This window comes from Spermophilus citellus (genome assembly GCF_964194105.1).
Source record: "Spermophilus citellus genome assembly, chromosome: 14".
NCBI lineage: Eukaryota > Metazoa > Chordata > Mammalia > Rodentia > Sciuridae > Spermophilus > Spermophilus citellus.
The window spans coordinates 60878162-60895307 of record NC_138194.1 but is presented as its reverse complement, the minus strand read 5'-3'; the positions used below and the strand labels follow the sequence as shown (position 1 = coordinate 60895307).

The 17146-nt window shown below is 35.0% G+C and overlaps 1 protein-coding gene across 3 annotated transcripts in view; it reads right to left on the bottom strand.

Annotated features, from left to right (window-relative positions):
- Nucleotides 1–3817: 3817 nt before the first annotated feature.
- SLC26A7 (solute carrier family 26 member 7) overlaps nucleotides 3818–17146 on the bottom strand; it is a 100571-nt gene continuing 87242 nt past the window's right edge. For all 3 annotated transcript variants that reach the window (XM_081266852.1, XM_081266851.1, XM_081266850.1), the window contains 4 exons: nucleotides 10479–10579; nucleotides 5730–5784; nucleotides 5543–5646; nucleotides 3818–4514 (listed from right to left, as the gene is read on the bottom strand). In XM_081266852.1, the coding sequence (XP_081122978.1) occupies nucleotides 4479–4514; nucleotides 5543–5646; nucleotides 5730–5784; nucleotides 10479–10579 (296 nt within the window). In that variant the 3' untranslated portion in view covers nucleotides 3818–4478. The remainder of the gene's footprint in view (nucleotides 4515–5542; nucleotides 5647–5729; nucleotides 5785–10478; nucleotides 10580–17146) is intronic.

The window sequence follows — 17146 nt, the reverse complement described above, 5'->3', positions numbered from 1 at the left end:
CTTTTAGAACATTAAAAAAAATTTCAGTGGATCTAATGGAATCTGCTAGGTTTTAGACTTCCCTAGGACCCTCACTCCTGTCTTTTCTTGTACTTACTTATGGAATGGGAACACTTTTCCTTTGCCTGTCCTACCATTGTATTTTGGCGGTACATTGCTTGATTGCTTGTCTGGTTTCACAGGTTCACAGATGAAGAGCAATTTTGCCTAGCAATGAATCATGCCTATGTTCTCACCCATATATGACGTATGTGAGATTTAGATGATATTTTGGATGTTAGGCTTCAGAGTTGATGTTGAACCAAGTTAAGACCTTTTGGAATCGTGGAATGTGATGAATGTACTTTTGCATGTGATAAGGACATGAATTTTGGGACAGCCAGGAACAGACTTCGATGAACTGAATTATATGCCCCCACTCAATGTAACTGTATTTTAAGGTAGAATCTACAAGAAGGTTAATTTTTAAATGAGGTCATAAGGTTGGGTCCCATTCATAGAAGACTAGTGTCCTTATAAGATAATGAAGTTCTCTCTCACCCCATTTGAGAACAAAGTAAAGAGTGTGCCAACTACCAGCCACAAAGATAGCCCTTGCCAGAGACCGAATTGGTTAGCACTTTCATCTTGGACTTCCCATCCTCTAGAACTATGAGAAATACTTTTCTGCATATTTAAGCCACCTAGACTGGTATTTTGTGTTAGCAGCTTAAGCTAAGAACCTACCATTAGTAATCTTCCTGCCACCCTATCTAGGGATGCAATTCCCTGCTTCATCATACTTTGCTCAATTTATTCAACTCTTCATGCATATTATAATCTAAATTTCAATAAATGTATTTAAATTTATCTTGATTATTTTTGTCTTCCCTGGTTACAACATAAGCTACATGAGGTCAAGGAATATTTTGTTTTATTCACTGTTGTATCTCCAACACCTGGATACTGCCTTATCATCTTGACATTGGAGCAGCAATATTTAACATGCTGAGGAAGATTGAATTTATCCTAGAAACTCAGGAAAGACAGACAACAGAATATAATGAACCCAAAGAGTACAAGTAAAAAATAAAAATTTACACATTTACTAAAATTAGAAGAAAAAGAATGCAAACCCCGTAAAAGAGGATTGTATAAATGTACCCTTGTAGCAAAATGTATCTTTATCAGCAGTCTAAAAACCAGTTCTTAAATTTCATAAGAACAAATTACTAGGAAAAATGAGTACTTGCAGGAATTTGTAACACATATTACTCTGTGGTCAGTCCAAGAAAGTAATATGTATTATTTGCTTTGTGGGAGAGTAAATACTGTGAAATAATGGACACAAATCCATTTAAGCATAATAGTTATCATATTTCAATTTATTTCCATGTAAATTGGTTGTTACATGCTGAGTTAGTACAAAGAATTATAAAAAAAGATAATTAAATGCATTGGAAAATATAAAAAAATAAGTGCAGCATATTAGCCTACGTGATTTTTACTAAAAATCTTTGGATTATGAAAGCACCACTTAACTCCCTATTTGAAATCTCCCAACAAACTCACTGCCAAAAAGCATGTTCTATATTGAATTAGATCATCATTTCACAGAATACAGAATGTGCATTTCTAAGGCGAATCTATGTTCAACAACACACCAACATATTTTGGTACCACTAAATGTCAAGCATTATTCATGTGGAGTATTAACAGATTAATGTTTTCATTAAAAAAGAAAGATCTCTTTTCTCATTACATTATGCATTTATAGAATAGAGATCTGTCAAATAAATTACTACAAAGTAGTTTAAGCTAACCCTTATAACACTTGAATTATATAATCGGGGCAAATAACCTTTAAAATGAAAGACAAATGGAAAAATTTAAGGGCATTTAATTTGCATAAATGTAATGTTAACAGTCTTTTCCTGGTTATATATTTTATACTTAATTTATATATGTCACTATACTAGATCCTTAACACTTTTATAGGTCAATTTTAATTTTTTCCCATTTTACTGTACCATAATAAGTAATATGGAAGTAGTTTATCATATATAAAAATAAGATGATCCCATAAAAGTAATTCAGTGTGATTCAGAAACATTCTAGCATTGGGACCATATTACAGTTCTTGTGTTGTCAGTTCCTGCTTTTAAATAGACATTTATGCTTTAGAATTCTCATGTGTCTAAAACTCATGTTCAGCTTTTGGACTCTGAGACCTTAATTTAAGGGACTTTCTCCAGGTTATCAGCTATCGGGTCCTTGGTGTGAGGGATAAACCTTAGGGTAAAGGACTTCCTGCAATTCATGGTCTGGTCTTCCTTTTCTTTGAATTTGATACCCAAGATACTGACTTTAAAGTTTTATCCATTAAACTTCTACTGTAAACATTGAAATGCATTCAAATGCAGTTGTTCAGACAATAACGGTGTCAGCATTAACTCCCCTTTCTTCGCAGTAGTCCTAGTATGAGTTTTGGTTTTGTTTTGTCTTGGTAGAATTAATAAAGCATTATTTTACTCTCTAAAAAAAAACAATAAGATGGAACAACTATTCATTGTTTAACATAATGATTTTAATGTCATCCATGGTCCATAATCTCTAACAAATTAGAAAATGCTTCTTGTGCATGAATTCAATTATAGGCTAAAGTTGCATAGTGAAATATCAATTTATATGCAGTCAAATGTATTTTCTTTTCTTGACTTTCCTTGACTCATGTTTATCTGCCAGTGACCAGTGGGTTAGAAATGGTGAATATGACTACCATCCACCATGGGAATTACTTAATTGGATAAAGCAGAGTGAAAATCCTTTCAATAAGGACATTTTACCTCCAATTACTGCCTCCACCTTTCTCTGGAACAGTGTTTGATGGGAATGTGAGTTACCCTTGTTTATTTCAATTAAAACTAGTAACAAAAGGATTGAGTCTATCTGGGGGACCAAGATTATTCTTTGTAGTTCATTCAATAAAAATTAAGATGGCTTGGATACATATGAGAATTAAAACATTGATTATTCTTTCATTTTATTATGTTACCCTACCTGAGAGTTAATGTTAAAATTAAGGATCATCTGAATATTTACCACACATTTGTTAGAGATCATTACAAACCAGTTGACAGGAGCTGGGATTGACTCTTATAGAGCCCATGAAAGAACATACATGACCGTCTTCATTTTATTTCAACCTGCTTGTCAGACTTGTGAAATACCTGGCTTTTTCTTATACTGGTAGTTTCTAGAATAGTTAAAACACCATTAAGACTAAAGCATAATTATATATCTATGCCTATTTTGAAAATGAGATTTCTTCCTACATAGATCAGTTTGTTAGAGAAAAATGTGAAATTATATGCTTTCACGCAATTGAAAATATATATACAAGCATGAAAACATTAATTTATCCTGTTCAGCCTGGCCATTAGTATTTGCCAGTTTTCTGGCTGGTTTGGTGAATCTATTAATAATCATATCCAAGCTCTTATCTAACAAAAGGAAAAAAAAACATACTATGTAGACCCCATTCATCCACCTATCTATCTGGATATGGATAGATAAATATATTTTATTGAATGTCTCTCTGAACTAAGTCAGAACTACAACAGTTAATCTTACAGTGGAGGAGCACATGGCAATTCTACTGGTGGCATTTTCTCACCTAAACATCATATTTGTGAAGAAAAGATATAATATACTTCCACATTCCCTAGCTCAAATAAAACTAAAACAGAGCTTCTTGTAGGGTGGGAATGTGGAATTTGGAGCATTCTGTGTGAAGATTCTAAGCATTTCCAATACTCAAAGCAAAAACAGACCAATGTCAAGAACTTGATTTTATTTGGATACCAGTTTTCTTCCAAATATGAAAACATTCTTGAATACTTCAGGAGTGAGTGCATTGAAGGATATAGAGATCAATGACTTCAATTTGTCATTTTTGGGTCATCTGTTTCTGATTCCTTTATTTCTGTGAATTTCATATCCTATTGTACAGAGTAAGATTTATTCCTATTGGTGTTTAAATGGCTTTGGGGGATACAAGGTACAGGAAAATGGCATATTTGCCAAGTTGTTTTGTGTATTAGTTACAGATGATCTGAACTTTTACAAATGAATTCTAAGGATTCTAAATTTCTCAGTTTTAAAGATAAGCTTACAGCAAAATAGAAGTAAAACAAAACAAAATGCTGTAATAAAATGAAATAAAATCATGTTTACTCTTCATACACTAAAGCTAAATGCATAGTGATTTTTTAATAAAATAACTAAGTGAATTTCCTTACTAACAAAGATTAGGAAAAAAAAACTTTTGGCAAATCTTGACCAACGTCATGCAGTTACAAATTCACATCAACTTATTGGAGTGGAGGTCACATGCAGGATCGATACAATAAAATTTTTAAAAAAATGTGCAAAATGCCAGTACATGGCTTTTTCAGAGAAGTTCCTAGAGTCAAGATCCATACTGCAACAAATGAGGCTCAGACCTCACTGTGGTCACCGAGTTTGTTGAAGTTCTGAAATAGAAGAGGAAGAAATAAACATACACTGCTTATTCAACTATTAAATCAGTACCATTGGAAAAGAACAGTAGAAAGAGAAGCCAGCTATCCAGACACACTAAGAAAATGGACAGTCTATGAGGCAGGAGAGTATGAAGTTTACAGCTCCAGACCCACAGTCAGACTGCTAACTCTGAAACCAGCTCTTCCACTTACAAATGGCATAATGTCCGTGGCCCTCAGTTTCCCCATTTTGAAAAATGTTAAATAATAGTAGCTACCTCTAAAGTTGAGACAAGTTTAGTTAATTAATATAGATTGTAACCTTTAGAATATACCTGGAAGATGGTAAGTACTCAAAATATGAAGGGTATATAATGGGGATGATGGTGATAATAATCATCATAATAAATATTATTATTTTGTAAATACATACTCTTCTGATTAAATATAATAAAGATGATTCTATTAGGCACCAAATACTGGAATGAGGGAAGGCAAAATGATTCAAAATGGAAAAAGTGCAGGAAGTCACAGTGCTGGAAACAGTTTTAAAACTAAGTCATAAAGTCCAATATTTGGAAGGTAACTTTCATACCTCAGATCATGGGAGCACTAGAATCTGCAAATAATATTCCCAAAGATGGCAATCTAATAGGCTTGGAGGAAAGCATCAGAGCAGAAAAACTGGCAAGCTATATTTAGAGTTTTTATATTTGTCAGAGGTAGATTCAAACTTCCAGGACAATAGATCCCAGAAGAAGCATTAAAGCAAGCAGTTTGCAATTGACAGGTAAGGCCAAATCCTCTAAGTAGTAACATTGTAGTAAGATGCAAATTATTAAATAATTATTCATGACTGTCCCCAAAAGATGAATGGAAATATTATTTTTTGTTACAGATACTCTGAAGTGGAGATTGGAGGGATTTTAATAGATTTTAGATGTGAGTTAAAAAGCTAACACAAAAAAAAAAAAATGCAAAGCCTTAATTCTATATTCTATATTTTTTACAACTCTTGCAAGCTCATGTTATCAACTTACCTTGTTTGAATAAATGTTACTTATTGCAGCAGATACTGATTCAAAAAAAATTGGTTTCTCCGAGTCTAGGTTTCCATAGTACTTCATTGCTTTTATCAAGGAAGCTACGAGAAAGCAAAGGAAAACACCAAGATACATGAAGCAATAGAAGGATCATGTTCAGTGTTAGCCAAGGACACCCTCTTACCTGTGCAATTGGCTAATAATACATCCACACTCTGGTCCTTACAGTCCATGTACACCTGGAAGAATTAAAACAATACACCCACAATTAATTCAGAATAGCTAGCAAGAAGGAATAAAACAGGAATTGAGAGTGTCTTGTTTTTTTTTTTGTTTTGTTTTTAAAAAAAGTATGAAGTCAACCACCAGAGGGAGACATGGCTACATAGTAGGTCACAAACTGGCAAGCATCTAAAAGACTAAGGTTAGTATGAGTGAGGCATCTACCTTGACTACAATTAAGTCTGGCTGCTTATGTTTTCAACTTGATTGAATAAAAATCAAAACATCATCTTTCCTTTCCTGTAAGAATGATATAAAACTGTTCTCAACCACTTTTATTGTAAGTCAAGAACCCATTTGTGAAATTAACCTGCTGACCTGCTGCATATTTTAATATTTTACAATAATTTAGCATATCTATGGACTGGATAAATTCTACCCAGGGATGAAAAATTGAGAATATTACTATGATTCATACAATTTTGGTTTTCCAACTTTCTTTTTTTTTGGCATTGAATTTGAACCCAGGGATGCTGTATTATTGAGCTATATCCCCAGTTCTTTTTGTTTTTATTTTGAGACAGCACACTAATATTTTTAGGACCTGACTTATTTGCTGAGTCTGGCCTGGAACTTTCAATTCTTCTGGTTCAGGCTTCCCACTCTCAGATTACAGACATGGACCTTGGACCCAACTGGATTTCCATGTTTAAAGGTCTATCAAAATGAGAAATCCTTACTAATTTCCTTGGCATACTTTATTGTCTTGCCCCTTAAGTTAAAAAAAAAAAAATCTCAAGAAGACACAATTTGTGAAAATCTCTGATCTTAAATTCATCCAGAACAAAATCAACTATGAGAGTCAATGACAGTAAATCTAGACATTTTAGTTTCAGGAGGATAAATTTGGTTATATAATTGTTATATATCTTTCATGAAAAGTGTAGAAATCTACATTTGCAATACAGTCTAAGGATATATGTAATACATCCCAAGGGTCCCTCAGATTCTTTCAGCAGCAAATAATTTTCTCTATGAAAGACTAATTGTGAAATAATATTTATATCACTTGGGGAAAAAATGATCAAACAAAACATAAAAGAAAAGAAAATATGGACTTAGACTTTAACATTGAATAATTGGCTCCTGCTTGTGTTAAAATAATTAATTCAAGGTGACCTCTCAGTGTTTGACTTTTTCTTCAGCTCAGTGGAGCACAAACACATTGCTATGGGTGGTTTGCTGATGCTGATAAACATAATCTCCAGTTCACTGACCTCTCTCGTGTCCCAAGTAAAAGAATAAATAGAAGTCATCCCACTTCCTTCAACCTACAACTTCCAGGGAAATGTTCCTTATGCTAAAGTGACCAAGAAGTGTTAACCAAGGGAGTGTTAACATCTCTGGCTAAAGAAGTCCTGTGGCTCTTTTCTCTGGCTTCTCTTCCAGGGTAGCTGGAACTAAGAAATAATATTAGTTGGAATGATATTAGTTGTACTTTATGAAATGACTTGTTAGAATTAGAAAATGGAAAGCTAACATTATTGAGTACTTATCAACTGGCAGACATTTTATTAGGTGGATTTTTTTGTTTGTTTTGGCATTGGACATTGAACCCCGGGACACTCTACCACTGAATTATATCCCCAGTCCTTTTTACATTTTATTTAAAGACAGGGTTTTGCTAAGTTGTCCAGGCTGGCGTCTAACTTGAGGTCCTCCTGCATAAGCCTCCTGAGTTGCTAGGATGACAGGCATGGCCAACGCACCCAGCTTCTTAAGTGCTTTATATGTAATATATCCATTCTAAGTCTCATAACTTGATGAAATGGATACCTCTACTACTGGTTCCTAGAATTGCAAACAAACATTTGATCCTACCCATGTTAAGTTGTCTATTGTATATAATAATGTTATTTAAATAATGAGGAAATAAATCAAATAGTAATAAGAAATTTTTTAAAAAGGGAATACTAATATAAAACCACCAGCTTTGTATATACAGATATATATACACCTAGCCAAGGGCAAATGTTATTCTCTGCCAATTTAAAAATAAATTGGGATGGGGATGAAGCTCATGGGTCAAGTGCTTGCCTAGCGTGAATGATAACCTGGGTCCAATCCCCAGTACCACAAAAAATAAAGAAATACAATTAAATAAATAGATTGCATCTGTTGGTTTATTTCACCATTCTGTGGTATAAAATTTTAAAACCATAAATGAGAAAGAAAAACAAAAAAAACAAGTTCTTTTTCAACATGCCCAGTGCTTAGATTGTTTGGATTCCTCTGAATTGTCAACCTAAACTCAATGGGAAGAGGTAACCACTTCCTCCTCTTTTATAATCCTGTCTTGTTTTTAAATGTCTAGAGAGGGCAGCTAATAATTTCAGAAATAAATTTAAAATGCAATTGATCAAAAAATATGCATACCAGCCTTTCCAAGTAAAAGAACAATTCTAGTCTCATGTTTCTCAAAACATGATCCCTGGACACCTAGAATTACCCAGGGTTGTTTAAATGAATATTCTGGTCCAGAATCAGGATTCAAACAAATGCATTTCGAAGGAGCTTCCAAATTACCTTGAAGCATAAAAGTTGAAGACCTTGGAAACACAAATCAATAAAAAATGCCGAACATAAAAAGCCTTCCAGTGGAGAATGGCTATGTGTTTGCAATCCAGGTTTAGTTGCAAGAAAATACAAAATATTTGGTATACTGTACAAAGCTTTTATGTTAAAAAAAAAGAAGGAAAAAAAGTATAAAAGGGTAATTTGCCAAAAGTAGCCAATAGATTTAAAACCTGAGGTATTTAAATTTCAATTGTTTTTATTATTTATTTTCTTGATATATCTCCCAATCCAGAATCAAAATCACTGCCTCATTTCTACAAAGGAATCAACTGAGATCCAGGTAGGGGACATGACTATTGACACCTCAGTGTGTATGGCAGAGCCAGTGCTTTCCCTCCACATGCTCCTGCCTAGAAAAGTGACAGGACGGCTTACCTCTGTACTTCCTTGACTTTGAAAAGTTCAACATTTCAAAATCAATTTAAAATACAAATGAATAGAGACTCGGGTTTGCATTCTCACAAGAAAACCATCAAAATTCACAATGTAAAACAATGTCAAAGCTACAAATCCAAACACTTTAAAAATCAATGTCTGGCCGGGCATTGATTGAAATCTCAGTGGCTCTGGAGGCTGAGGCAGGAAGATCATGAGTTCAATGCCAGCCTAAGCAAAAGTGAGGTGCTAACCAACTCAGTGAGACCCTGTGTCTAAAATAAAACACAAAATTGGGCTGGGGATGTGGCTCAGTGGCTGAGTGCTCCTGAGTTCAACCCCCGGTACCCCCCCAAAAAAAAGTTAATGTCCGATTTCTACTTTTAGCCATAATGTGTAACTAATGAGAGACCAACCCATCTTCCACAAACAAAGAGACAATTGGACAACAACATACAAACAACTGTATTTAGACAATAGGCCTCCAGTGGTTTAGAACCAAGTCTCCTAAAAGCAGCAGGACAAATAAGGCAAGTCCTCCAGAGCTCAGCTTGTTGCCACAAAGCGGATTCCCAAATCCACTTTGGTGTGGATTGGGGAGATCCAAGCAAAATGAGCTGCTTATATGGATTGAGAAGACAGAACAGGAGTTCGGGGAGGGGAGATGGTAGAGAGAATATAGAAAGGAAGAATACTTGCAGAGAAAATTTTCTAGAAATTTTCACAGTATTTTGATTAAGGCTTTGAGTTAATACTAAGCTGCTCAGGAGATATGAAGATAAGAAGATTGGATAGAAAGGATATGAAGGAGATAAAGATTGCTAGGGAACCAACACCTGAAGACCAGTCACACTGGTGTGTAGACACTGGTGGAAGACTGAGAATAGAGGTTTTTCCACCCTCAATCTGTTGTCCCACCCCAATCTTCAATTTATAATATCGAGGGGGAGGACTGAAGGAAATAAGGAAGGGGGCGAATTCCTTATTGATTTAGTATTTATTTTTAAAAAATAGAAAGAGAAAACAAATGCCAGAAGTGTCTTAAATTTCCTTGAATTCACAAAATTAAGTGTTCTTCCATCTGTGGAAATGAGGTTTGTGAGTTATGGGGGTTTTCAACAATGGACTTTGTGTTTTGCACTTGTCGGTCATGGAGAAGCCATGGAAATCATGGCATAGAGGAGGCATCATTGCCAAAGAGAATAGAGAAAAGTCCCTGAGTGGGGCACTTTTTGAGAGGCCAGGAATAGTATTGGGCCACCATGTGAGAGAACAAGGCCATTTGATCATGCAGTCGGCGTTCTGTAGGGGACTTTTACTCTTTTGGAAACCTTGCACGCCAACTGCTATAGATGCTATGCCCACCACATCTCAAGGCTGTGTTTTATACCTACCCAGTAAATACTCCATCTCTGATCCTCACACATGTACATACCTAAAAGCTTGATGGTATTTCCCGAAAGCAAATCTACAGTGGTGTGAAGTACAATGTCTTATGTCCCTTCAAGGGAAGGAATATCAGACTTCGGAGCTGAGAGAATGGCTGATGAAGAATCCCGTTACTCAAATTATGTTATATGCATGTATATGCGATGGTGAAACCTACCATTCTGTGTAATTAATATGCACCAGTAATTTTAAGATAGGCCTGTTACTAAAGAGAAGGGAAGGAATCAATCCAGACACAGACTGTGAATACCTCAACCAGCATGGAGACGCCAGAATAGTCAAAAAAGGTCAAGCCACTGCAATCCAGGATTAAGGCCAACTTGTCGTGAGAGCTTGACTGTACAGTTTCCTCTGTAGGAAGAACAGAGACTTCAGTTAGGGAATATTCACAGACGTTTTTGCTACTGACTTCATTGAATGGTGTCAAGACAATAGTGACCTCGTGTTTAAAAATAATAATTCCAAATGCCTCTTCATTTTTACATTTTCAGTTAATTACTAATTATTTCTGAACTTGGATATTTTATTGTTAGAATGTTATTTAAGGTAATTATCACATAACTCAGAGAGGAAGGCAGGGTAGTTTAATTACCAGTATCATTTCACAGATAGACAAATGGGGTAGGCAAGTTTAAATGATTTTGAAAAGATATCTAGCAAGTTAGAACTAAACAAGGGTAGAACAGAGGCCTCTAAGGATATGCTTTCCACGATATTACATGCTTCCTTGATGGGTGTGCCCAGAGGAACAGCCCTGTTTTGTGATGCTTGAGGTTTACACAATCTGGGATTCACACTTTAAGTCAAAGATCCATTTCTGCGGCTTGTCCCACAAATTTTAAAGGGACCTGTATGACAGACCCTGAAAATTAAGCTTTATTTTCATAGTAAAACTGCCTAAAACTGCCTCTGAATGTACTTGATAGGAAAGAAAGAAAAGATGCTACTTGGGAATTTATGACTTCTTTTTTGATTGACATTCTCAAGGCCACAGCTTCCTCATGTGAGATGATGTTTCTAAATGGTGACAAGTCCCATTTGGGATTCCTCTAAACGTAACATAGCTCTCAGAGAAGACCATGTAGGCTTAATGTATCCCCAGAATTAACAGTCAACATTTATGAGATAAATTCCAATTCATAATTATCATGAAATTCTCTGGAAAAATTAATTCTTAATTAGAATAATTTTGCTAGTAAAAATTCTCAAGGTTTCTCCTCTATTACTGCAGAAAATGTGAGTATGATTGTTTCTTGATTTGTAGAAAAATATGAGGGAAAGAATGTTTTAAACAAACTACTGCTAGAGTGAAAAGCAGATGAACAGAAACTATAAAAGAGACATGAAAATTTTTATATGGCAGTAACTGTTAGAAGAAGGAGAAATGATACAAAGTAAATTTCAACATATTTGAAAGGTGGTATTCAGGTACATGATTTGTTTTGAAATTTCACCTTTGGATGTATATTTGTATTTATTAATTGATCAGTAACTACAAAGTACATAGTATGTTGAGGACATTTTTAAAATACAGTGGGTACTAACAAATATGAGTGAGATGATCCTACTTTCTTCAAGGAACTTATAATATCCTTGAGTGACAAGAATAGGATTGGTTCAGAAGTGACATATGATTAAAAATGATAAAACGAAAAAGAATGAGAATTTACAAAAGGAGAAGTCTCACTGGAGTGATTGGGGAAGGCTTCATGTGAAAAGCAGCCTTCAAGGAAATGATGCAGAGATGTAAGCATCCCAACCATATGGACAGCTTTAATTAAACACTAATGACAGCTTCAGATCTCAGACTCCTCCTGCTCCCATTCAACCAGCATGTACTGAGGGGCGACTCTGGGCCAGGCACTGCAGTTGTGCCTTCTGTTGCCCTGTTTTTCCTGCAAGAAGGGGCTAAGCAGTTACTACAGGTTCAGGCTATGCTTCTATTGGTCTAAAATGATAAATTATAACTTCAAACAAAATTGAAAGTCACTACAACTTAGCTTATCCACTGACCGCTCTATGTGGTGGCATTGTTAGCCTTCACCATTTGTCTCAATAAACACAGGACTTACCTCTATTATTGCAGGGACCTGTTGATACTCTTGGGTATAATGTGCCCTGCTCATTATCAGACAGGAACAAAAAACTGAGATGTCACCAAAAAAAGCAAAATACTTGCTCTAAGAAAAGAATATTCGACAGTGGAGTGTTGGTCGGGTTATAAGTACATTTTTATGCAATTTAGAAACATTTCATTAAATTTTGAGGATATAAAAACCTCTCAGTTAAACATCAGGTAAGTATCTGTAGTTTTTGATGTAGATCTTTTTTGAAGATGCTTATTTTAAAAATGAAATTTATATCGCTTCTTTGCTCATGCTAATCACGTACACATCTTCCCTACTCCGTGTTCAATGAGAACATGTTGGTGGCTTGACATTAGTGATGATGTAGATATTTTCATCATAGGAATGTTGGCAAATGTTACAGATAAGTGCTTCTGTGCAGCACCACCCCATGTCCCCCACTCCAAAAATTGCTTGTTAAAGATGTTGCAGCACACCAATGCTTGGAGGTGGGCATGCTTGTTAAACATTAATAAAAAAAAATCATCAGTTAAAAAAATATATAGCCTTGATTAAATAAATGGCTTAGACCACTGAAATATGTGGCAAAAGATCTTAAATTAACAATAATGACACAATTTGATATCAAAATTAGTTCTTTTATCTTCCACTTTTTATAATATGTTCTGACCAAATGACATCAAATAGTACATATTTCAAAATAAGGTATAATCTAAAATTCTTTATCCAAAAATTCCTGTAGGAAAATAGCATTAATAATTAGACCTAAAAATAAAAATTAGTGAATAACAAATTTTTCTAATGTGTTATTCTTTGTTTACTAGAAAGCATAATCGTAATGTTTACAAGAGAGGGTTATTAAAATAAACCGTAATTGAAACAATATAAGTCACATTTGATTTTTTAAGTCAATAAATTTTATTAAAAGAAACTACAAATATTATTGCTTATACCCCTGTGGCATGAGTTCTATCATCAGATTCCACAGCAGGGCAGACAAGTTTATTTAGTTTACTTTTTCCACTAAGGTCAAACAAGACCTAAGTATTTTATCAACTCAGCATTTTGGAAAACCACTACTAGGTGACCAAAAATTTGTCACTCTGAACATTAAAAATACTACAGTGAAAAAAATCTGTGTATTTATCTAGAGAGATTGATAACTGTAACTAAAATAGCAAATACTTATCCACAACTATATGGCATGAGTCTTTTGTTTTGCTATTGTTAATAAAAAGATATTGAAAATATTTTTTAAACAAGTTTTTTTCTTTCTATCTTACTACTTTATTTCACTTCTAAATTGTACTTGTCATTCTCTCTTTTCTTATAATTATTTCATAATTTAAGTGGTGATGGATTATGAACGATGTAAATATTTGGGCTTTATCAGTAGTGATATAAAATTTTCTCTTCCATTGTCTCAGAGTGTGTTCATGCCATTACTTTCTTTGTCTTTTATTTTTATATCTGAGTTTCTTCTCTGCATTTTTTTTCCTTTTTTCCTTTTGTAGTTGTAGATGGACATAATGCCTTTATTTTATTTGTTTATTTTTATGTGGTGCTCAGGATCAAACCCAGTGCCTCACGCATTCTAAGCAAGTGCTCTGTCACTGAGCTACAACCCCAACCCCTGCAATTCTTTTAATCAAAATATGTGTATATTCTTCAGGCCACACAAAACAAAAACAAAATAAAATAAAGCAAAACAAAAGACTCATGCCATATAGTTGTGGATAAGTATTTGCTATTTTAAAAGAAGCAATTCGGGGCTGGGGATGTGGCTCAAGCGGTAGCGCGCTCGCCTGGCATGCGTGCGGCCCGGGTTCGATCCTCAGCACCACATACCAACAAAGATGTTGTGTCCGCCGAGAACTAAAAAATAAATATTAAAAATTCTCTCTCTCACTCTCTCTCCTCTCTCACTCTCTCTAAAAATAAAAAATAAAAAATAAAAATAAAAGAAGCAATTCATGATGCCTTTTCTAAATAAAAAAGACAAAAGGATATCCCAATGATTAAGTCACCAATTCACTCAAATAAAAATTAAAATACAGTGGACATTTCTGAAATCTTCTTAAAAAATAAGTGAAGTCTTCCTTTTACACAGTATCCTCTGGGTTCTGCAATTGTGCTGATTTTATGGATATAACCTTGTGTTCTAAGCTTCTAAGTAAATCAACTAGTGCAATAAAAATCACATCATCCCAGAAAAGAGTAAAGTGAATGCACAGCTAATATCCTGCCTTAAGCAAAATGAGGTAAGCTTGGAGCATGTGCAGAGAGACAACTAATCTATACCCATGTGGGATGTGGTAAATGATAGGCTTTATCTACAAAAAAAAATTTAAAAAAAAAACATTTCAGAAAGAAATTAACCATCAGGTGTGGGTGGGCAATTAACTCCAGACTGTGGAAGCCAGCTCTTTCCTGTAGAATATTCATTAACTCCTTTAATTAAAAAGTATTCATAGTTGCATAATTTAGAAGTGCCTTTCATATACTTCAAAAGATTCTTGACAGTCTGTGAGTCACTCATAATTTTTTAAAAGTTAAGTATTTTCTGTTGATATCAATTAACTATTGAGAAACAGATTTCTTAAAAATCTCTAATTTTCTCAAGAAATAAGGGGACAAGAAACATTTAAGACAAACAACAACACTACCTTTGGAAACATGCACATGTTATTGAGAATTTCATTCATTCATTTATTCATGTGTTCATTCAAGTAGTATAGATGCTCTGGAGTTCTTACTCTAAGTACCATCTTAGGAAATGTGAGTTCAACAGTGAACAAGAGAGATGATGGTCTCTACCTTCAGTGGACTCACAAACAGGGAAACCAGTCAGTTGAACTGGTAATTCTAAGTGTTGTGAAGGCTGAAAAAATTAAAGAAAGTGCTAAGGAAGCACAGGAGATCTGATGTGGTTGACAGAACAACCCACCCCACCCCCTCCATCTTCACAACTAATCTTCAGGATCTGTGAATAGGTTACCTTGTATGGCAAAAGTAGCTTTGCAGGTTTGATTAAATTAACGATGTTAGGATTTGAGATTATCCTGTATTGCCCAGGTGCATCTAATGCAATCATAGGAGGCAAGACTATAGTCAGAGCATATGCTGTGACAAAAGAAGAGGTCAGAGAGATTTGAAGATTCCACACTGCTGGCTTGAAAATGCAGGGTGGAGCAGATGCCCACAAGAAGTTGAAAAGAACAATAAAATAGAGTGTACTCTAGGGCCTCTCAAAGGAATATATCCATGCCAAAGTCTTGATTTTATGTCCTTAATATTCATTTCAGATTTCTGTGGCCCCAAACTGTAAAATAATAAATTGTGTTATTTTAAGCCACTAAACTCGACTATTTGCTACAACAGCAGAAGGAAATTTATACACCAGAGCTGTTGATTTGGGTGGTGTTATGGACTGGGTTATAGGATTTCTCCCCAAAACTCACGTGTGAGAAGACTCAAGATTGTTTATAGGTGAAACGATTTTGATCAGCCTATTAATCCATTCGAGTGGATTAATGGGTGGTAATTATAGGCAGGTAGGACATGACTGGAGGAAATAGGTCACTGGGGTGTGCTCCTAGGGATTATATTATCCCTGGCTCCTTGCACTCAAGCTCTCTCTGCTTCCTAGCTGACACAAATCCAGCAACTTTCCTCTGTCATGCCCTCCCGCCATGATGTTCTGCTTCACCTTGGTCCCAAAGCTGTGGAATTGGCCAGCCATAGATGGAATCTCTGAAACCATGAGCCAAAATAAACTTTTCCTCAAGTTTTTCTTGTCAGGCTTTTGGTCACAGTGCTGAAAGCTGACTAACATAGGGAATAGAAGGGGGTGAGAAGAGGACCTTGTTTAGACTTCAGGGTCCACAGGAAGAAACCATAAACCATGTCTTCCTTTTTTATCCTTGAAAATGCAGGATCTATGACTGCACTCAAGATTTACTGCATGTTCAATAAATGTGAGAAATATTTGCTGAGTGAACAATGGCAGGAATGAAGGAATGGGATGTGTGAGCTGAGACCTGGAGGAGGACTGGAGTTTAGTAGATAAACAGGAGCTGGAGGCTAAACTGGCAAATCATAATACTAATGGAGACCTCAACAGGGTGCCTCTTAGATCAATATAAGATGACTAAAATGTTGTGGGGACCCAAACCACTAAACATAGTAATAGAAGATTTCTCCATAGATGAGCAATTGTTATTTTCATTCAAAGAATTACCACATTTTCTATCTTATGATATATGTGGCTTGTTTCATATCTTTTGATTATTCTATCATCTGTTCAACTATGAATCTTCTCCTGAGAAGATTAATTCTCTTCTACTTTGCTCATTGCTGTATTCAGTTCATGCCTCCCTCAGCTTTGGTCACTTCTGGATCTTTTCTGTATTCTCCAAAACCCACTGAATGTCTCCCACATGACCTCCCATGAACTTTAATTTACCATGCTCCAAATCAAACTCAGCTTCTCTGTAGCCACCCTCCTGGGATCCTTATTACTCCCAGCTAGAATGCTTCAAAGCTTTAGAATCATCATTTGTTTCACAGCAGAAAAAAAATAATATGAAATTTATACTAATTCTTTCTGAACTTAATTAAGGACAGAATCAGAGTCACAAAAGTGAAAATGTAGACATAATGAAACCAAGAGTTACAGGTTTTAGTGACTAAATGCGTATTGTCCCTTTGTCCCAGATGTTGACAGCCTATAAAAATTTACACTGGTCAATAAATACACCACTTGTGGCAACTTTGAGATAATTATTATGTTTTTAGAGGTCTATTCTTTTGAGAAAAGCAATAGGTAAAT